Source organism: Sinocyclocheilus grahami, unplaced genomic scaffold (assembly GCF_001515645.1).
Source record: "Sinocyclocheilus grahami isolate Dianchi unplaced genomic scaffold, SAMN03320097.WGS_v1.1 scaffold3.1, whole genome shotgun sequence".
NCBI classification, from domain to species: domain Eukaryota; kingdom Metazoa; phylum Chordata; class Actinopteri; order Cypriniformes; family Cyprinidae; genus Sinocyclocheilus; species Sinocyclocheilus grahami.
In genome coordinates, this window is record NW_015505182.1 from 3,235,910 (window position 1) to 3,250,786 (window position 14,877).

A 14,877-nucleotide genomic window follows, 5' to 3' on the forward strand; every position below is an offset into this window, starting at 1 on the left:
TAGCTCCTCCCTGCTGTCCTTTACTAAGCGACAATGATTGAGTGAACTGCCTGGTGATAGCTAAATGAATAAAGACGTGCCCTTTGCTTCCAGAAACGTCCCAAATTAACTGTGGCACTGATGTCTGCTTAGTAAAATACAATAAAACAGGGCTGGGTCTGTGTGTCCCTTACTTCTGAAAAACTCTGGGAATCGATTTTATGTCGTATGAAGGTTAAGCCGAGAGAATTACTAGAATCTCTTATGTGGGTTCAAATGCTTTTCTGATTTTTTGACATACAGAATAGATTTTCATAAAGTGGAAGAGTCTAATAAAGGCTGATAAAAGAGCACAAAAACATGAACGCATGCAAAATATTTTGCAATTGTGTGACCGTTTATCTAACAAGGAAATGACATCACATGTTGAGTGCATGGTCGCCTCATCCCTCCATATTAAACAGCAAAGACAACACAGAACAAAAGCAGTGGAGTCCATGAGCCAGCATGCTGATAGACTTCCCCCATTCCCCATGCCGGTCTCTAATCTGCATGCAGACAACTTCTTTGTGGATATTTGGATTTCCTCACCATAGCAACAGAGCTGCAAAACCGTGCTGTACAACCTCTCATCAGACACAGTCGTGCCTAGGCATCGCACGACGCGTGGGAGCCAGACGAAAGGGAGATAAGAAGAGGAAAAAGAGTGGGGAAGAGGACACCGCTGCCTCGTACCTAATTCTCTGTGGGAATTCTCCTCATTAGGACCATGACAGCTCAGTTACAAAGGCTCCGAAGTGCCAAGGGTCATGTTCACAGCCGCCGGTCGAGCAATCATTCCTGTGCTCAGCTGAGGGACAAATGGAGGGATGCAACAATTTCACTCTTTGCTCACCATGACAGAGCCTCTCTTTGCTGAATCCGTTTGTGTCAGACTGCCAGGCTTTGATCAAGCTTGGGTTAATTGCGAGAGAGCGGCTGGAAGAGCCCCCCTCCTCTTCCACGCTGCCAATCTGTTCGTGCCTCTGATTTTCCACACATTTTGCTCTCTGGTCTCTGTTTACCTCTGTCTGCTGCTTTCTCCACCCCTTTCCCTCAGTCTCTCATGCTTTCGCGCTCCCTCCCACAGCTCGCTATCTCTCCTCCCCTCGTGCCTTTAAAGCCAGCAGTCTGCTCATCACTCCAGGGCTGCTTGCTACATGATCTCTTGGAAAACAGCGTCTGTGTCTTGCTCGAGCCGCTCCATGTGCAAACCTTAAGATTTCTTGCCCAGGAAGGCAGGATGCTCCTGCGCTGGCACTGATTCTCTGCTCGGTTTTCCCTTCCCCTCCCCTTTCCTAATCTCCTGCCCTCTGACCCTCATCCCTCTACCCCTGACCCTATTCCCTCTCTTTTCCCCCTCTTTCTTGACCATGTTGCCATGTGTTTACCGGCACCAGCCTGTCCTTGCCTTGCTCTTCTTCGCTTTGTTCACTCAAGGGCAAAACTGTCCAGCAACCTGCCTTTGCCCAGACCCTCACACTGTGGACTGTAGTGGGCGCGGACTTATCCGTCTTCCAGACGAGATCCCCTTGGACGTGCGGAGACTGCTGTTGGCGAACAACTGGATCCCACGGATTCCTTCGGATTTCCTCGTGCTCTACAGCGACCTGGTCTACCTGGACCTCCGTAACAACTCACTCTCGCACATTGAGCCAGGCACCCTTAGCACTTCCTCCAGGCTGGTTTTCCTGGACCTCGGTTGCAATAACCTAACCGAGATCCCCAAAGGGACTTTTGGGGAGTCGAGGAGCTTAATTAAGTTGCGCTTGGGCAACAACCCGCATTTGAGCATGGTCAACGAAGATGCTTTCATGGGTCTTACCTCCTTGCGTGAACTAGAACTAGAACGCAATGCCCTGTCTGGGCTACAGGTGGGTGCCCTCAGCCAGCTTCCCTCTCTCAGGGTGGTAAGGTTAGAGGGCAACCCTTGGGTGTGCAACTGCAACTTTGCCAACCTGTTCACCTGGCTGGTGGAAAACAGTCACAAGCTTCCCAATGGTGAGTCTTTGAATCTCGCATCAACTATTGTAGCTTGTTGAACCTTGTCTCACTGTTGCATAAACGTTACTGTATGACAGGATTCTTTGCTATTTATATTACTCCAGATTAAACAAGGGACCTCTTCCTCTGATCTAAATATAGCTCTCTCTCCCACCCCCACAATGACTACAAGGGATTTCCAGAGTAATGACAGATAAATGAGGACAGCGCAGAAACAATGTGCGACCCCTTCAAGTATGCAGTGATGCCCTTATCCTCGACAGAGCTCACGTTTTGCATTCCGTATAGGAATGTGGTTTGTGATCATTATACATGTTGTGCATGCCAAGCACCTGCTTATACCTCGTGTCTGCAAACACCTCGGGTGTGATATACCAGCCGGTTATGGACATGCTATTTATATGGGAACTTTCTTACTGCGATGTTGTTCTGCTGTTTTTGGGGTTACCGTGATGTAAATAACCTGTTTATCTGTGATTAGTTTGTTGTAGAGTTCACAGAGGTTAAAGTTATAGTGCACTCCAGAATATAAATTCTGTCATCATTTATTCAACTTCATAATTTTCTAAATCTGTATGACATTCTCCCATCTATGGAACATAAAAGAATGAGAATTTTGAAGAATGTCTAAGTGATTTTTTGTCTATACAGTGGAAGTCAGTGGGGTCCAATATTGTTTTAGACCCTACTGACTTTCACATAATGAACAAGAACAGTTAAACATTTTTCAAAATATATTATTTTTTGTTCCTCACAAGAGAGAGGTTTGGAATAACACAAATGTGAGTAATGATGAAAGAATTTTAATTTTTGGCATTTAATTTTGATGTACTGATGAGTACTGTGGTTACACCATGTTTTGATTTGTTTTCACCATAATAATACCATGACACATGTGCATGGTAATCATTCAGTGTCATAATATATCATAGGAACATAATAATACCCTCACTGTACAATGGTTACAGTACTGTTTTGTAAGGGTAGTTCAGTATAAAAAAATCAGCTTGTTCTAAAAGCATAGAAAAAGCATATATAATCTCTTGTCTCAGACATAGTCATAAAAAAACATTTTGTAGACTGAGAGAGAGAGAAAATTAAAGAGCATCATTCTCAGGAGAAGGGTCACAATGGGAAAAAAATCAGCTTATACAGAGATTCAGTTCACTGTCTGACAAATAAAGCTCAGTGTTGTTCTGTGAAATAGATGATGGTGGAGATGGGATCTGGGGAATTTCCACTGGACACTTTATTTAACATTAATCGACATAGCAAATAACAAAAACGAGCATTTTTACTTTCTATGGATGCTTGTCTTTATATTGCTGAAAGCTGAATAGTAACAACATATCAGAGGTACTGTATATTTCTTTCAAATAAAATAGCTGAAATAAAATACAAAAATAGAGCACAAACATTCAGTCATCATAATCTGTTTATTTTTTTCAATACAATGTTTACAGCATTTCCACTGAAGTTGTGTTGCATTCTGTTCAAATAAATATTTTAATAATGTAGCAAACCCACAAGCAGCGTAAACTCATAAATCAGACAGTGAATAAAATGATCTCATCTCCCTCTATCTATCTACATGCTAGATTATTCCATAAGAGGACAGGGAGATTTACAACTTGAAATTGTATATACAATCCCAGTCATCATTTCTCTGTGGATAAAATGGAAAATAGATAACTCTGAACAAACATTATATCTAATGGGCAAACACCGTGCGGCCCCAGAGCTCCATTATGTGTCATTTAGCTGAGCTGCTAGCGCTGTTTGTTTACTTACGGACATGTATGGAGAAGTTAAGAGCTGCTTATGGGGAGTAAAGACGTGAGGGCTAATAAAAGACAGTCCTCATGAGTCTCATGAAACTTATAGGCCTTAGTCTTTAATAAAAGTTTCTGATGATTCAACCACAGTGAGCAGAAAATCATCTTGATTACCATATCACTGGGCCATTTTCATTGCATTCGCATTTGCTATGCTAATGCACATTTTGATTCGGTCCTTGAAAAGATGTTTGTGCACTGGGTAAAATATGAGATCCCTCAGTGGCTCCGACAAATACATTTTTCATGGGCTTTCAAAGCAGTCATCAGAGGGTCATAATGAATTGTTCGAGAGAAGGGAGCCAAGCTCACATCAGCATCAGTGTCAGCAGCAGACGGGGAGCCAAAAGCAAAGCCAAGCCTCCGGCATACCCGCCAACAGGCCCGCCGTAGATGCACTCTGAAATTGAGTTAAGAGCGCACATCTCACCTCATGTTTTCCACTTATTTCTGCATCACTGGGCTCTTATGACTTGAGGAATTCCGAGAGCAGCTGGTTATAACTACAAACAGCCTAGAATGACCTTTGCAGCGAACATAAACAGATGACTGGACTGTGCATGGACAGCAAGTCCTAACAGGCTATTTATCTGCCTGAAGATGGACCTCACTTATGTTGATATGATGAATGAGAGCATCACACTAATTCATTCAGATTGATAACTGATGTGTTGTGATCTAATCAACTACTGCTGCAATTATTGATTTGAATACAGCAGATTATACTTCATGCATTGCATTTCTAGTCTAAGATATATGATAGTAAATTCTCCAGAGAAAGAGAGTAGATAAACTATATATGCTGCCTTAGGGTTCAAATCAAATGAACATTAGCTCATCTCCACATATCAGAGGAATGGTTTATTACCCTCTTGATCTCCTCATTTGAACCGCTGATCTCACCCGAGATGCTTTGTGTTGGTCAGAAATGCAATTCGCGAATGCATATCTGCAGCATCAGAGCTCACCGTGGATTATCCCCTTAATGAGAAGATGGATTTCCCAGCAGCAGGAACTATCAGTTTTTCTATTTCTAGCTGCATGAGAAAAATTATAAGGGGGAAATTAGGAGATTAGAAACTGAAAATATTACTGTAGATTATGCTCTCACCCATCGTTCCTCAGGCTATGTTACATTGTTTGATCTGATCTCACTAAAATAACACCCAAAGATGAGTTATTCACTAGCATTTTTCTTATGTCACCCGCTGGATTATGATGATACAGTAAGGGTCTTTGTAAGGGACATTTCTAGGTCTTTTCTTATTGTCAAACATTTAAAAAAATGATCAAATTAATTACATGATGCACACTATATAAATTAATCAAATCACAATTAATTCAACCCACATATCAATATTTGCTGAGAGATGTTTCCAAATTTTTAATAATATGGATAATTATTATTATTGATGATTCAAGATAATTATTAGTGGCAGATTAATATAAGCATTAAATTGACAAAAGTTTTATTTAATTCCAAAAAGAGGCTTTAGAAGTCAATATATTGCTAGTTTTATTTTCATATCTTTGAGCATCTAAAGATGAGACTATCACTGGCCTACATTTTTGGTGGGACATTTGTACAGAACACATTCCTTCTAGTAATTTCTCAAATGTAATTTGCATAGTTGTTGTTATTTACATTTAGAGATGTCCTGCATTACCTGGCTGAAGGAAGATTCTTGATCAGTTCCAATCAAATCTCCAATAGCTGCTGAAAATAAATTATAATCTGTCCAAAGATCTGTTGATTTGTCCATGTTTAAAATTGGTTTCTGTAATGAGCTTTGGACTTTGTCTTTCCCACATATTCAAATAATTATATTCATTAGAAACATTGCTGAATCCCCGAAGAATGACCATTTTATTCTTAACCTCTCTGCTATTGCACATTCATGTTTCAGGTGCTATTATCTACCGCATACAAACTATGTTCAGATGAAATGTTAAGTACGCACTTAGGTTCAAGAGCATATGTGATTTGTATGCATGTGTTCAATACATAAGTACGTGACATCCCTATGTTTGACAGATGGATACTCGGTTTGGAGAATGAGGGTGTCTAGATAATCCTCTGTTTAAGTTCAAATACTTTATTGTCATTCTAGCCTTACAACAAGTGTCCAGCAGAACAAAATTGCGTTTCTCCGAGCCCAATGCTCAATGTGCATAATAGTGCAAGCATAATTAACAAAACCAACATTAAATAAACATAATATACATCATGACAAACAAATAACATCATATACATTACTATACATCTTAAGTTAGTGCAAAAATGGATGTATTGCACATGATTAAACTATGAGTATATAATCAATACTGCTCATAAATGTCAGAACAGAAGAAACCACATAAATGATTCAAGCAATCTGTACATATATAACAGCAGTCCATCAGGTAGCAACATAGGGAAGAATAACATAAATTAATCAATCAATCCATACCTATGTATTCAGCAGTCCAGCAACCAGTATCTCTGTATATGTCAATGTGAATTGAGCAGTTTAATAGCTTGTGGAAAGACGCTATTTCTGAATCTGGCAGTCTTGCATTGTATACTTTGATAGCGTTTGCCAGAAGGCAGAAGGGTGAACAGTCCATTGGCAGAATGGGTGGAGTCACTGATTATTTTGGAGGCTCTACTAAGGCATCGTGTCAGATGTAATTCCTGTATAGATGGTAGAGAGGTCCTGATGATTTTCTCTGCTGTCCTTACCACTCTCTGGATAGACTTGTCTGTAGCCGTACAGCTACTAAACCAAACTGAGAGGATGCTGGTCAAAATAGCTTGTGGAAAGAAGCTATTTCTGAATCTGGCAGTCTTGCATCGTATACTTTGATAGCGTTTGCCAGAAGGCAGAAGGGTGAACAGTCCATTGGCAGGATGGGTGGAGTCACTGATTATTTTGGAGGCTCTACTAAGGCATCGTGTCAGATGTAATTCCTGTATAGACGGTAGAGAGGTCCTGATGATTTTCTCTGCTGTCCTTACCACTCTCTGGATATACTTGTCTGTAGCTATACAGCTACTAAACCAGACTGAGAGGATGCTGGTCAAAATACTCTCTATTCTGCCTCTGTAAAGGTTTACTCTCCTCATCTACCTTAGGAAGTGCAAACGCTGCTGAGCCCTCTTAACCAAGGAGGTGGTATTAGTGGTCCATGACAAGTCTGCAGTGATATGCACCCCCCAGAAACTTGATGCTTCTGACTGACCCGACAGTACTGCCATTAATTGTAAGTGGATTATGAACTGTCTGCTTCCTCCTGAAGTCAACAATAATCTCTTTGCCTTGCTGACATTCAGTGAAAGATTGTTGCTGTCACACCAGATGACAAGCTGGTTAACTTCCTCTCTATAGGCTGATTCGTCCTCATTGCTAATGAGGCCCACCACTGTTGTGTCATCTATAATAATAATAAAAATAATAATTAATAATAATTAGTTACATTTATGTAGCGCTTTTCTGAGTACTCAAAGCACTTTACATGAAAGCGGGGGAATCTCCTCAACCACCACCAGTTTGCAGCATCCACCTGGATGATGCGATGGCAGCCATGTTGAGCCAGAACGCGCACCACACACTAGCTTATTGACGGAGAGGAGACAGAGTGATGAAGCCAATCAGTGTATGGGGATGATTAGGGTCAGAGGCCAATGGGCAAATTTGGCCAGGATGCCAGGGTTATACCCCTACACTTTTTCGAAGGACATCCTGGGATTTTTAATGACCACAGAGAGTCAGGACCTCGGTTTAACGTCTAATCTGTGAATTTAATGATATGATTCAAGTCATAACTGGCACAGCAGTCATTAATCATCAAGGTAAACAACAGTGGGCTCAAAACACAGCCCTGAGGGACCCCGGTATTCAGGATGATGGTTCCGGAGGTTTTGATCCCATTCTTACTGTCTGGGGTCTATCAGTGAGAAAGTCCAATATCCAATTGCACAGTGAGGTGTTAATGCCTAGTGGGCCAAGTTTTTTCACCAAGTGCTGGGGGACAACTGTATTAAAGGCAGAGCTAAAATCACTGAAAAGCATCCGCACATAACTGTTCTTGCTCTCCAGATGTTCCAGGCTCAAATGAAGTGGTACTGCTATGGCATCATCGGTGGAACGATTAGGTCGATATGCAAACTGAAATGGGTCAAATGCTGCAGGGAGTCCTGATATGATGTGACTTTTGACCAGTCTTTCAAAGCACTTCATCGCGATGGGAGTGAGGGCTATCAGGTTATAGTGGTTAAGTGTTGATACTGGTGACTTCTTTGGCAGTGTTCTGATGGTAGTAGACTTGAAGCATGAAGGTACAATGGCTTGGCTTAGGGAAGTGTTATAGATGCCCGTGAGGACATCCGTCAGTTGGCCAGCACATTCCCTTGGTACATACCCTGATATATTATCTGGACCTGCAGCTTTTCTTGGATCAACCCCACGTAGAGTCCTTAGGACGTCAGCTGGGTCGAGGCTGAGGGGGAGTTTCATTTTCACTGTGTTGTTCTTTTCCTCAAACCTGCTGAAGTAAGTATTGAGTGTATTAAGGAAGTCAGGGTTGTCATCGCAGAATGTTTGGGAGGACTTGTAGTCTGTAATAGACTCTGTGAGCATCAACATTCAGAATAAATGAGAGCTTATAACAGTCAATCACTGCCAAACCTAGTTTGTATCACTAAAGACCAAATCGTTTGAGCTAATGGTCTTTTTTCATCAATATAGCAGTTGCAACATTTATTACATCACTAAAATTAAATATAATTTTTAAATATTAGATAGATAGATAGATAGATAGATAGATAGATAGATAGATAGATACAGATGAATGGCTCTGCTATTGAAGTTGTTTATACTACACTTAACGTGGCTGGTGTGTAACCAGTGCAGACTTGCTCTGTGCTTGTTTGTGCTAGTGTTCTCTTTCACACATTTTGATTTCCCATGTGCCCATGTGATCATACACCCTGAGCACAGACTAGGCAGCCTGGCAGAGTGGGTTGCACTGGATAATGACTGATGTAATGATATAATGGATGGATAGGCCCATACTGTGTGACCTTTGAACTATGTCTGGTGGATAAAGGCAAAAAGCTGGCCAGTAGGGGTGTCTTTTAATGGATGGATAAATAAATATATGGTGAAGTTAAATATATGGTAATTCCGATCAAAAAGCAAGCAGGCGATATCCACTCGCCTTAAAGTTGACATATCATGAAAATCTGACTTTTCCAGGTTTTAAGTGCTACAGTCAGGTCCCTGGTCCATCTACCAACCAAGGAAACATGAAAAAGATTAACCCAGTAACTTGTGCATCTGATTTCACTTCCCTAGTGACGTGGCAAAGGGATCTCATCATAATATTACCGCCCCTTAATCTGTAAGCGACAACGGTGTACCAGTTATAATGCCGTGGTGAAAGTTTAGGCAAAACATGCTAACTGTTCTGCTTTTGGCTGCACAGACGAGCACAGAACACTATTTAGAGTCCCAGCTTCAGAGGAGACAAGAGAGCAGTGTATTTATTGATTTATTTAATGTATATTTCTGCTGCCGCACAGATCTAAAATAAACATGCGATTTCTTCCCGAGCTGTTTACCTTCACAGACATAACCGACTGTTTTTGTAACTTGTGTGTTTTTAACGTAAACTTGTGTGTGAATGAAAACTTAGTTTAGTACTCACATGCTGTGACAGCCGCTTTCTGTCCGTGTGCTTCGGATGTGTGCACTCAGAAAACCGTATATAAGAAGTTTAAACTAATATGGTTTAAAACGCATTATTTCAACACGATAAACATGATATCAGAACCAAAACATATGTTTTATAACAGGTACGAGCTGTAATGGCACAGCTCTATTGTGGGGGGGGGGCAGCAGCTCATTTGCATTTAAAGAGACATGCTCTAATGCGGTGTGTTAATCAAAATTTTTTAAATGATATAATAAATGATCTGTGGGGTATTTTGAGCTGAAACTTCACAGACACATTCTGGGGACAACAGAGACTTATATTACATATTGTAAAAAGGGGTATAATATGTCTCCTTTAAACTTTTTTGCTATACATACAGAAATAAAGTGTCTTTTTTAATAAAATCAGTGTGAAAATCAAACAATATCTTTAATGATCATGAAATGAAATAGTGGGGAAAGAAGTGTTGCCCACCCCTTAATCTATAAATTCTGTATAACCACTTCAGCATGACAAGTCAAATTAATTTGACATCAAATCAAATATATACAATTAATTATATACAATTAAGTAATTATTATAATTACTATTATTATTATTATTATTACACACCTTATTAATATTCATTGTTAGAAATATTGTATAATTATTCACATATTCCTCAACATTTCTTTACATTTCTCCTTGACTAGATGTAAAAAGTGGCATAGTTTACTACATTCTCCCTCCATCTCAGCAATCTTTGTTTGCTTTTATTGGTTGTGAGAACTTGAATTCCCTGTTTAGTTTCACCCTATGAATTCCCTGTGAAAATGTTGTGAAACATAAGAATGGTTTTAAGAAAATTACTTGACTCTTTGCTCACAAAGTGTCCTCAGGGGAGGATGTGCTCAGTGGACTTTCTCAGCCTACCAGCAGCCTCCACCATGAATCTTTTACAAGGGAAACAAGTGTAAACATGATCCACGGCTGTCATCACTGCTCATGGTTAAGACAGAACAAAGCACATCTATAATTAACATCACCTGTGACCACAGACTGCCCTGACCAGCGTAACAGGAGTCCGAAGGCACTCATTTGAACTGATTTACAACCAGCTCTTTCCACCCAAGATGTGTAAACTGAAACCGTATGAACTGACCTCAGTTTGCGATGAACAAGTCTTTAAACCTAAATATAAACCTTTTTTTTAAAAAGCAACATACATTTTAGAAAAGGTAAACATTTATCAGTGTGTTCCCTGGGAACTGAACCCATGGCTTATTGGTTCATACTCAATGTTGTATAACAAACCGCTTGAACAAAGGGCTCATGTGAATTTTTGTCAGCTTTCTATCAGGTCTATTCTATACTGTCTAGTGTTTTATCACATGATGAAAATATGACTTACATGGCCAAATAAATATATAAAATTTAATTCATTAACACCATCTGGCATGTCCAAGCCTGTATATCGACTGGCATGCTATATTTTTTTTGCATATATCCTCATAATGTAATAGAGATCAAATACATCCTCAGCACATAGTGTGTTATGTGTGCGGTATGTTCTGCTCCCACATTGTAATAAAACTCTGGATCCTGTCTGCTGTGTGGCTGCTGGCATGTTTCCGTAAGTGCGTTAGCGTGTATTTTTTGTGTGCTTAAAATAGTCCACCGTATGATCTGCTTCATGCCACAAATGGCATCCAGAGTATGTCTAAATGCAGCACTGAGAGCAGTCCCATGTGTCTGTGACGTCACCAAATCCCCCGTATGAGGGAAGCCCCTCCAGATTAGAACCAGTCACGCACGGCTCTTGCTGACAAAGGACCAAGAGCTTCTTTACTATAATATGAGTCTCTCTCGCTTACCAATTCTCTACCTCCCCTTGACCTTTCTGTGAGCTCCATCTTTTACACTGATTTTGTGTTTAAATGCAAATGCATGCAAAACAGCAGTGTTTTCTGAACTCAATCAAACAGCTCATACTTGTACCCTCAAAGAGAGCCATTGAGTACCTGTGCAGTGTATTACAAGGTAGAGAGCAAAGCTAGAGTTAAGCTGAGGTCAGGCAAGGTTGTCAATATGCTGGAATGCACACCGACTATTCATGCGTCTGCAGTCAATGGCCTGAATGGAGTTAGAGATGGGGACGATGCCAGACTCCAATATCAGGCTCCATCGGCCAGGTAAATCAATCCCTGGCAAGAGTGTGTTACACCAGAGCATTCATTATTTTTACCAGACGCTAATTTTGAATGTAATCCATCAAGTGCCGACATCACCTTGACGACATCCAAGTCCCTTCGAATCGCTTGCTCGCCAGTATTCCTAATATACTGAATGCCGCACGATTCACTAGATGGGAAATAATGAATGGTGAATTTCAGTGTGGATATAAATACCAACTACATCATATCTTGCATGTAGCGTTTGATTAAAAAATAATGCTAATACATTTCTGGTGACATGATAAGTATTATGATATTACAAAAGTCTATTATGCTCAAAAAAGAAAATACAGTAAAATCAGTAATATTGTGAAATATTACAATAGAAACAAGTTTTATGAAATGTTAAATTTATTTAAAAAATTTTATTTATTCCTGGGATGGCCAAGCTCTCTTCAGTGTCACTTGATTCTTCAGAAATTATTTTAGTACATATTAGAGTTGGTGCTCAAGAAACATTTCTTATTATTATCAATGTTGAAAACAGTTGTGTATCAGTTACAAAATATTATTACTTACCTATAAGGCCCTTAATGGGTTAGCTCCTGCGTACCTAACTAGTCTTCTACCACGCTACAATCCATCACGCTCCCTAAGGTCGCAAAATTCTGGACTTTTGGTAGTACCTAGGATTGCAAAGTCCACTAAAGGAGGTAGAGCTTTTTCGCATTTGGCTCCCAAACTCTGGAATACTTAATATTTTTGTGGAAACCATGATATACACACGCAAACATCGCAAAACTCTAGATGGCGCAGTCTGATAGGTCAAACTCAATCTGACATAATGACATCATTATCACATGGCACAGCTGATTGGTTCTTTTTGTATCAGCAGTCAATGAGCTCGCTACTCAACATTCAAATGCTTGGCTAGTGCTTGCTGAAGCACGCTTCAGAAACACTCCACCTTCCCCAGCTCCACCTGTATAGATCTGCTATGGGGTGATTCATGTATGCTATATGGGGGTTATTTCATATATGTTATATGTGCATAAGCAGTAATTCTTACATGCTCACAGCAGCATGTTGTGGATATATTGGCAGTAGCAAGTCTCGATAGATCTATTCCGATTTCCGCCAAGACCAAACACATTAACATTGTTATGTACATTACGATGCCAATCCCTCCAAGAGTTGTCATGATAGAAATATATTTAATGAGTTTGCACTTATATATAATCAGATTGAGCAAATAGTAAGCATATTTGTCATGCTGTCCATGGGGAGGGCTCCAAGCTCAGAATATAGCCTGAACCCAGAGAACTCTCTTATCCCTAAGCTGGGATAAGAAGAGTGAGGAGTTGGGGTGGTAGAGGGATGCCAGAAAACTGTTGTGGGACCGTTGGCTGTATATATATATTAGAGGTGTCCCCGACTAAGGATTTTCATAGTTGAATCTGAATTTTCGAATCTTGCCGATAGTCGACTGATAGTCGAATCATATGTTTAGGGCAGGGGGAAAATACATTACCAAGAGTCAAGTCAGACATTCGACAGTCATAATTACTGACGTTAACACACAGGGAAAATGTACAATGGATGCCTTGCAGATACAAACGGGGTAAATAATGTTTTATGTTTTGATTAGTTCACATTAAACGTCAGCGAAACCCTAAGAATTCACAAAAAATTTTACAATAGTGCTCTCATTAAAATGTTATATATGATAATAGTTATTAATGTTCTGCATTTCTGTTTTGAGCTGCGCACGCTGAAGATGACCAGTAGAAAGAAGCATATACCATGTTTTTAATCAATGGGATTTAACTCATTTATCTCATATAGACTATGCTTCATTATTTATACAACATAACTTTAATATTACGATTTATAGACTATCTGCACAAAATAACCCCGAATGCAGAAGTGTCTGCGCGGCTCTGAATGAACTTCATTTATGGATGCGTTCTTCACGCAACACAAGCAGAAACACAGCAACTAAACTCTAAAAATTCACAGCGTTTTGTTATAATAGTATTCTCATTATAATGTTATGTATATGACAGTCCCAGTCATTAATATTCTGCATTGTAGATTAGCTATAGGCTAATCACCGTAGTACTACAAGCGCTTTACTGCAGCGTAACTCAATCAAATTGGATCTTATACGAGATAAATAATATATACACGATATATACAAACCAGCTAATATGTTTTGAAATCACTTGTACCCTACCTGATCGAAAAAATCCAGTCTTTCACTCTGCCTGTGTCCGTTTGAGTCTTGTTAAAGATTTAAATCCCTGCCGCCAAGATGCTCCTCTGTCAGTCACGGATTATGGAAAGTGAAACTTAAATCTATAGGGGTGGTTGGATTTATCCACGCACGTTAAAATATTTATTTAAAACTTCTTTCTTTTCAGATTCTTATTTACAGCATTAACAGAATTGGCTGTATATTGACTTATTGGGAGAAAACTGGTAATCAGTTCTCCACACACGGTTCAGCACGCGCTAGGACCGCGGTTCAACTTAAATCTGACAACACATCTGTAATATGGTTTGCTATAAATAACATGTAAAACAAACAGGGTTCGGCTAATGTATGTTTCTGTTGATGGATGCGCATTCTGGCTTCCCAGTACGTTACAACAACAGCGATGAAAAAAAATTAAGCGCTCAAACCCGCACACACAGATATTAAGCTCTCTCTGAAGTATTGTGTTTAAAAGGACAAATTCACACAAAAATTATGTCAAAATGCCCATCTTGGTAAGTATCCTATAGCAGACATATCCGGCTAAACGTACTGTATCAGTACACTGGATCAGTGCATTCTCTTAAAGTGGCAGCACTTTCTTAATATTAATCAAACAGCAACAACAAAGAAATCACTCACTGCTCTTGATTGAATAGCTTTTGTAACTTTAATAAAGATTAATCTTTAATTTATACAGTCAAATATGCAATGCTGTTTTACATTTCATTACTTTATTCATTTTCTGTACCTAAAAACTGTTAGACCTACATAAAAACCTGAACATCACTGTTTATTTTATTTGTATCTTTACTCTATCATATTTATTTGTGCTGTTGCTTGTAGTTAGATAGATTATTCTTAATTTCTTTATTTTTTATTTTTTCCCTAAACATAGCACATACCGAACCGT

At 39.6% G+C, this 14,877-nt stretch overlaps 1 protein-coding gene across 2 annotated transcripts in view; it reads left to right on the top strand.

Annotated features, from left to right (window-relative positions):
- Window positions 1-428: 428 nt before the first annotated feature.
- The window catches only part of LOC107568719 (leucine-rich repeat-containing protein 38-like), a 38,143-nt gene continuing 23,694 nt past the window's right edge, over window positions 429-14,877 (top strand). For both annotated transcript variants that reach the window (XR_001606804.1, XM_016254766.1), the window contains exon 1: window positions 429-2,019. Coding sequence is in view for 1 of the 2 variants with exons in the window: in XM_016254766.1 (XP_016110252.1) it covers window positions 1,392-2,019 (628 nt within the window). In the remaining variant the exon portion in view is untranslated. The remainder of the gene's footprint in view (window positions 2,020-14,877) is intronic.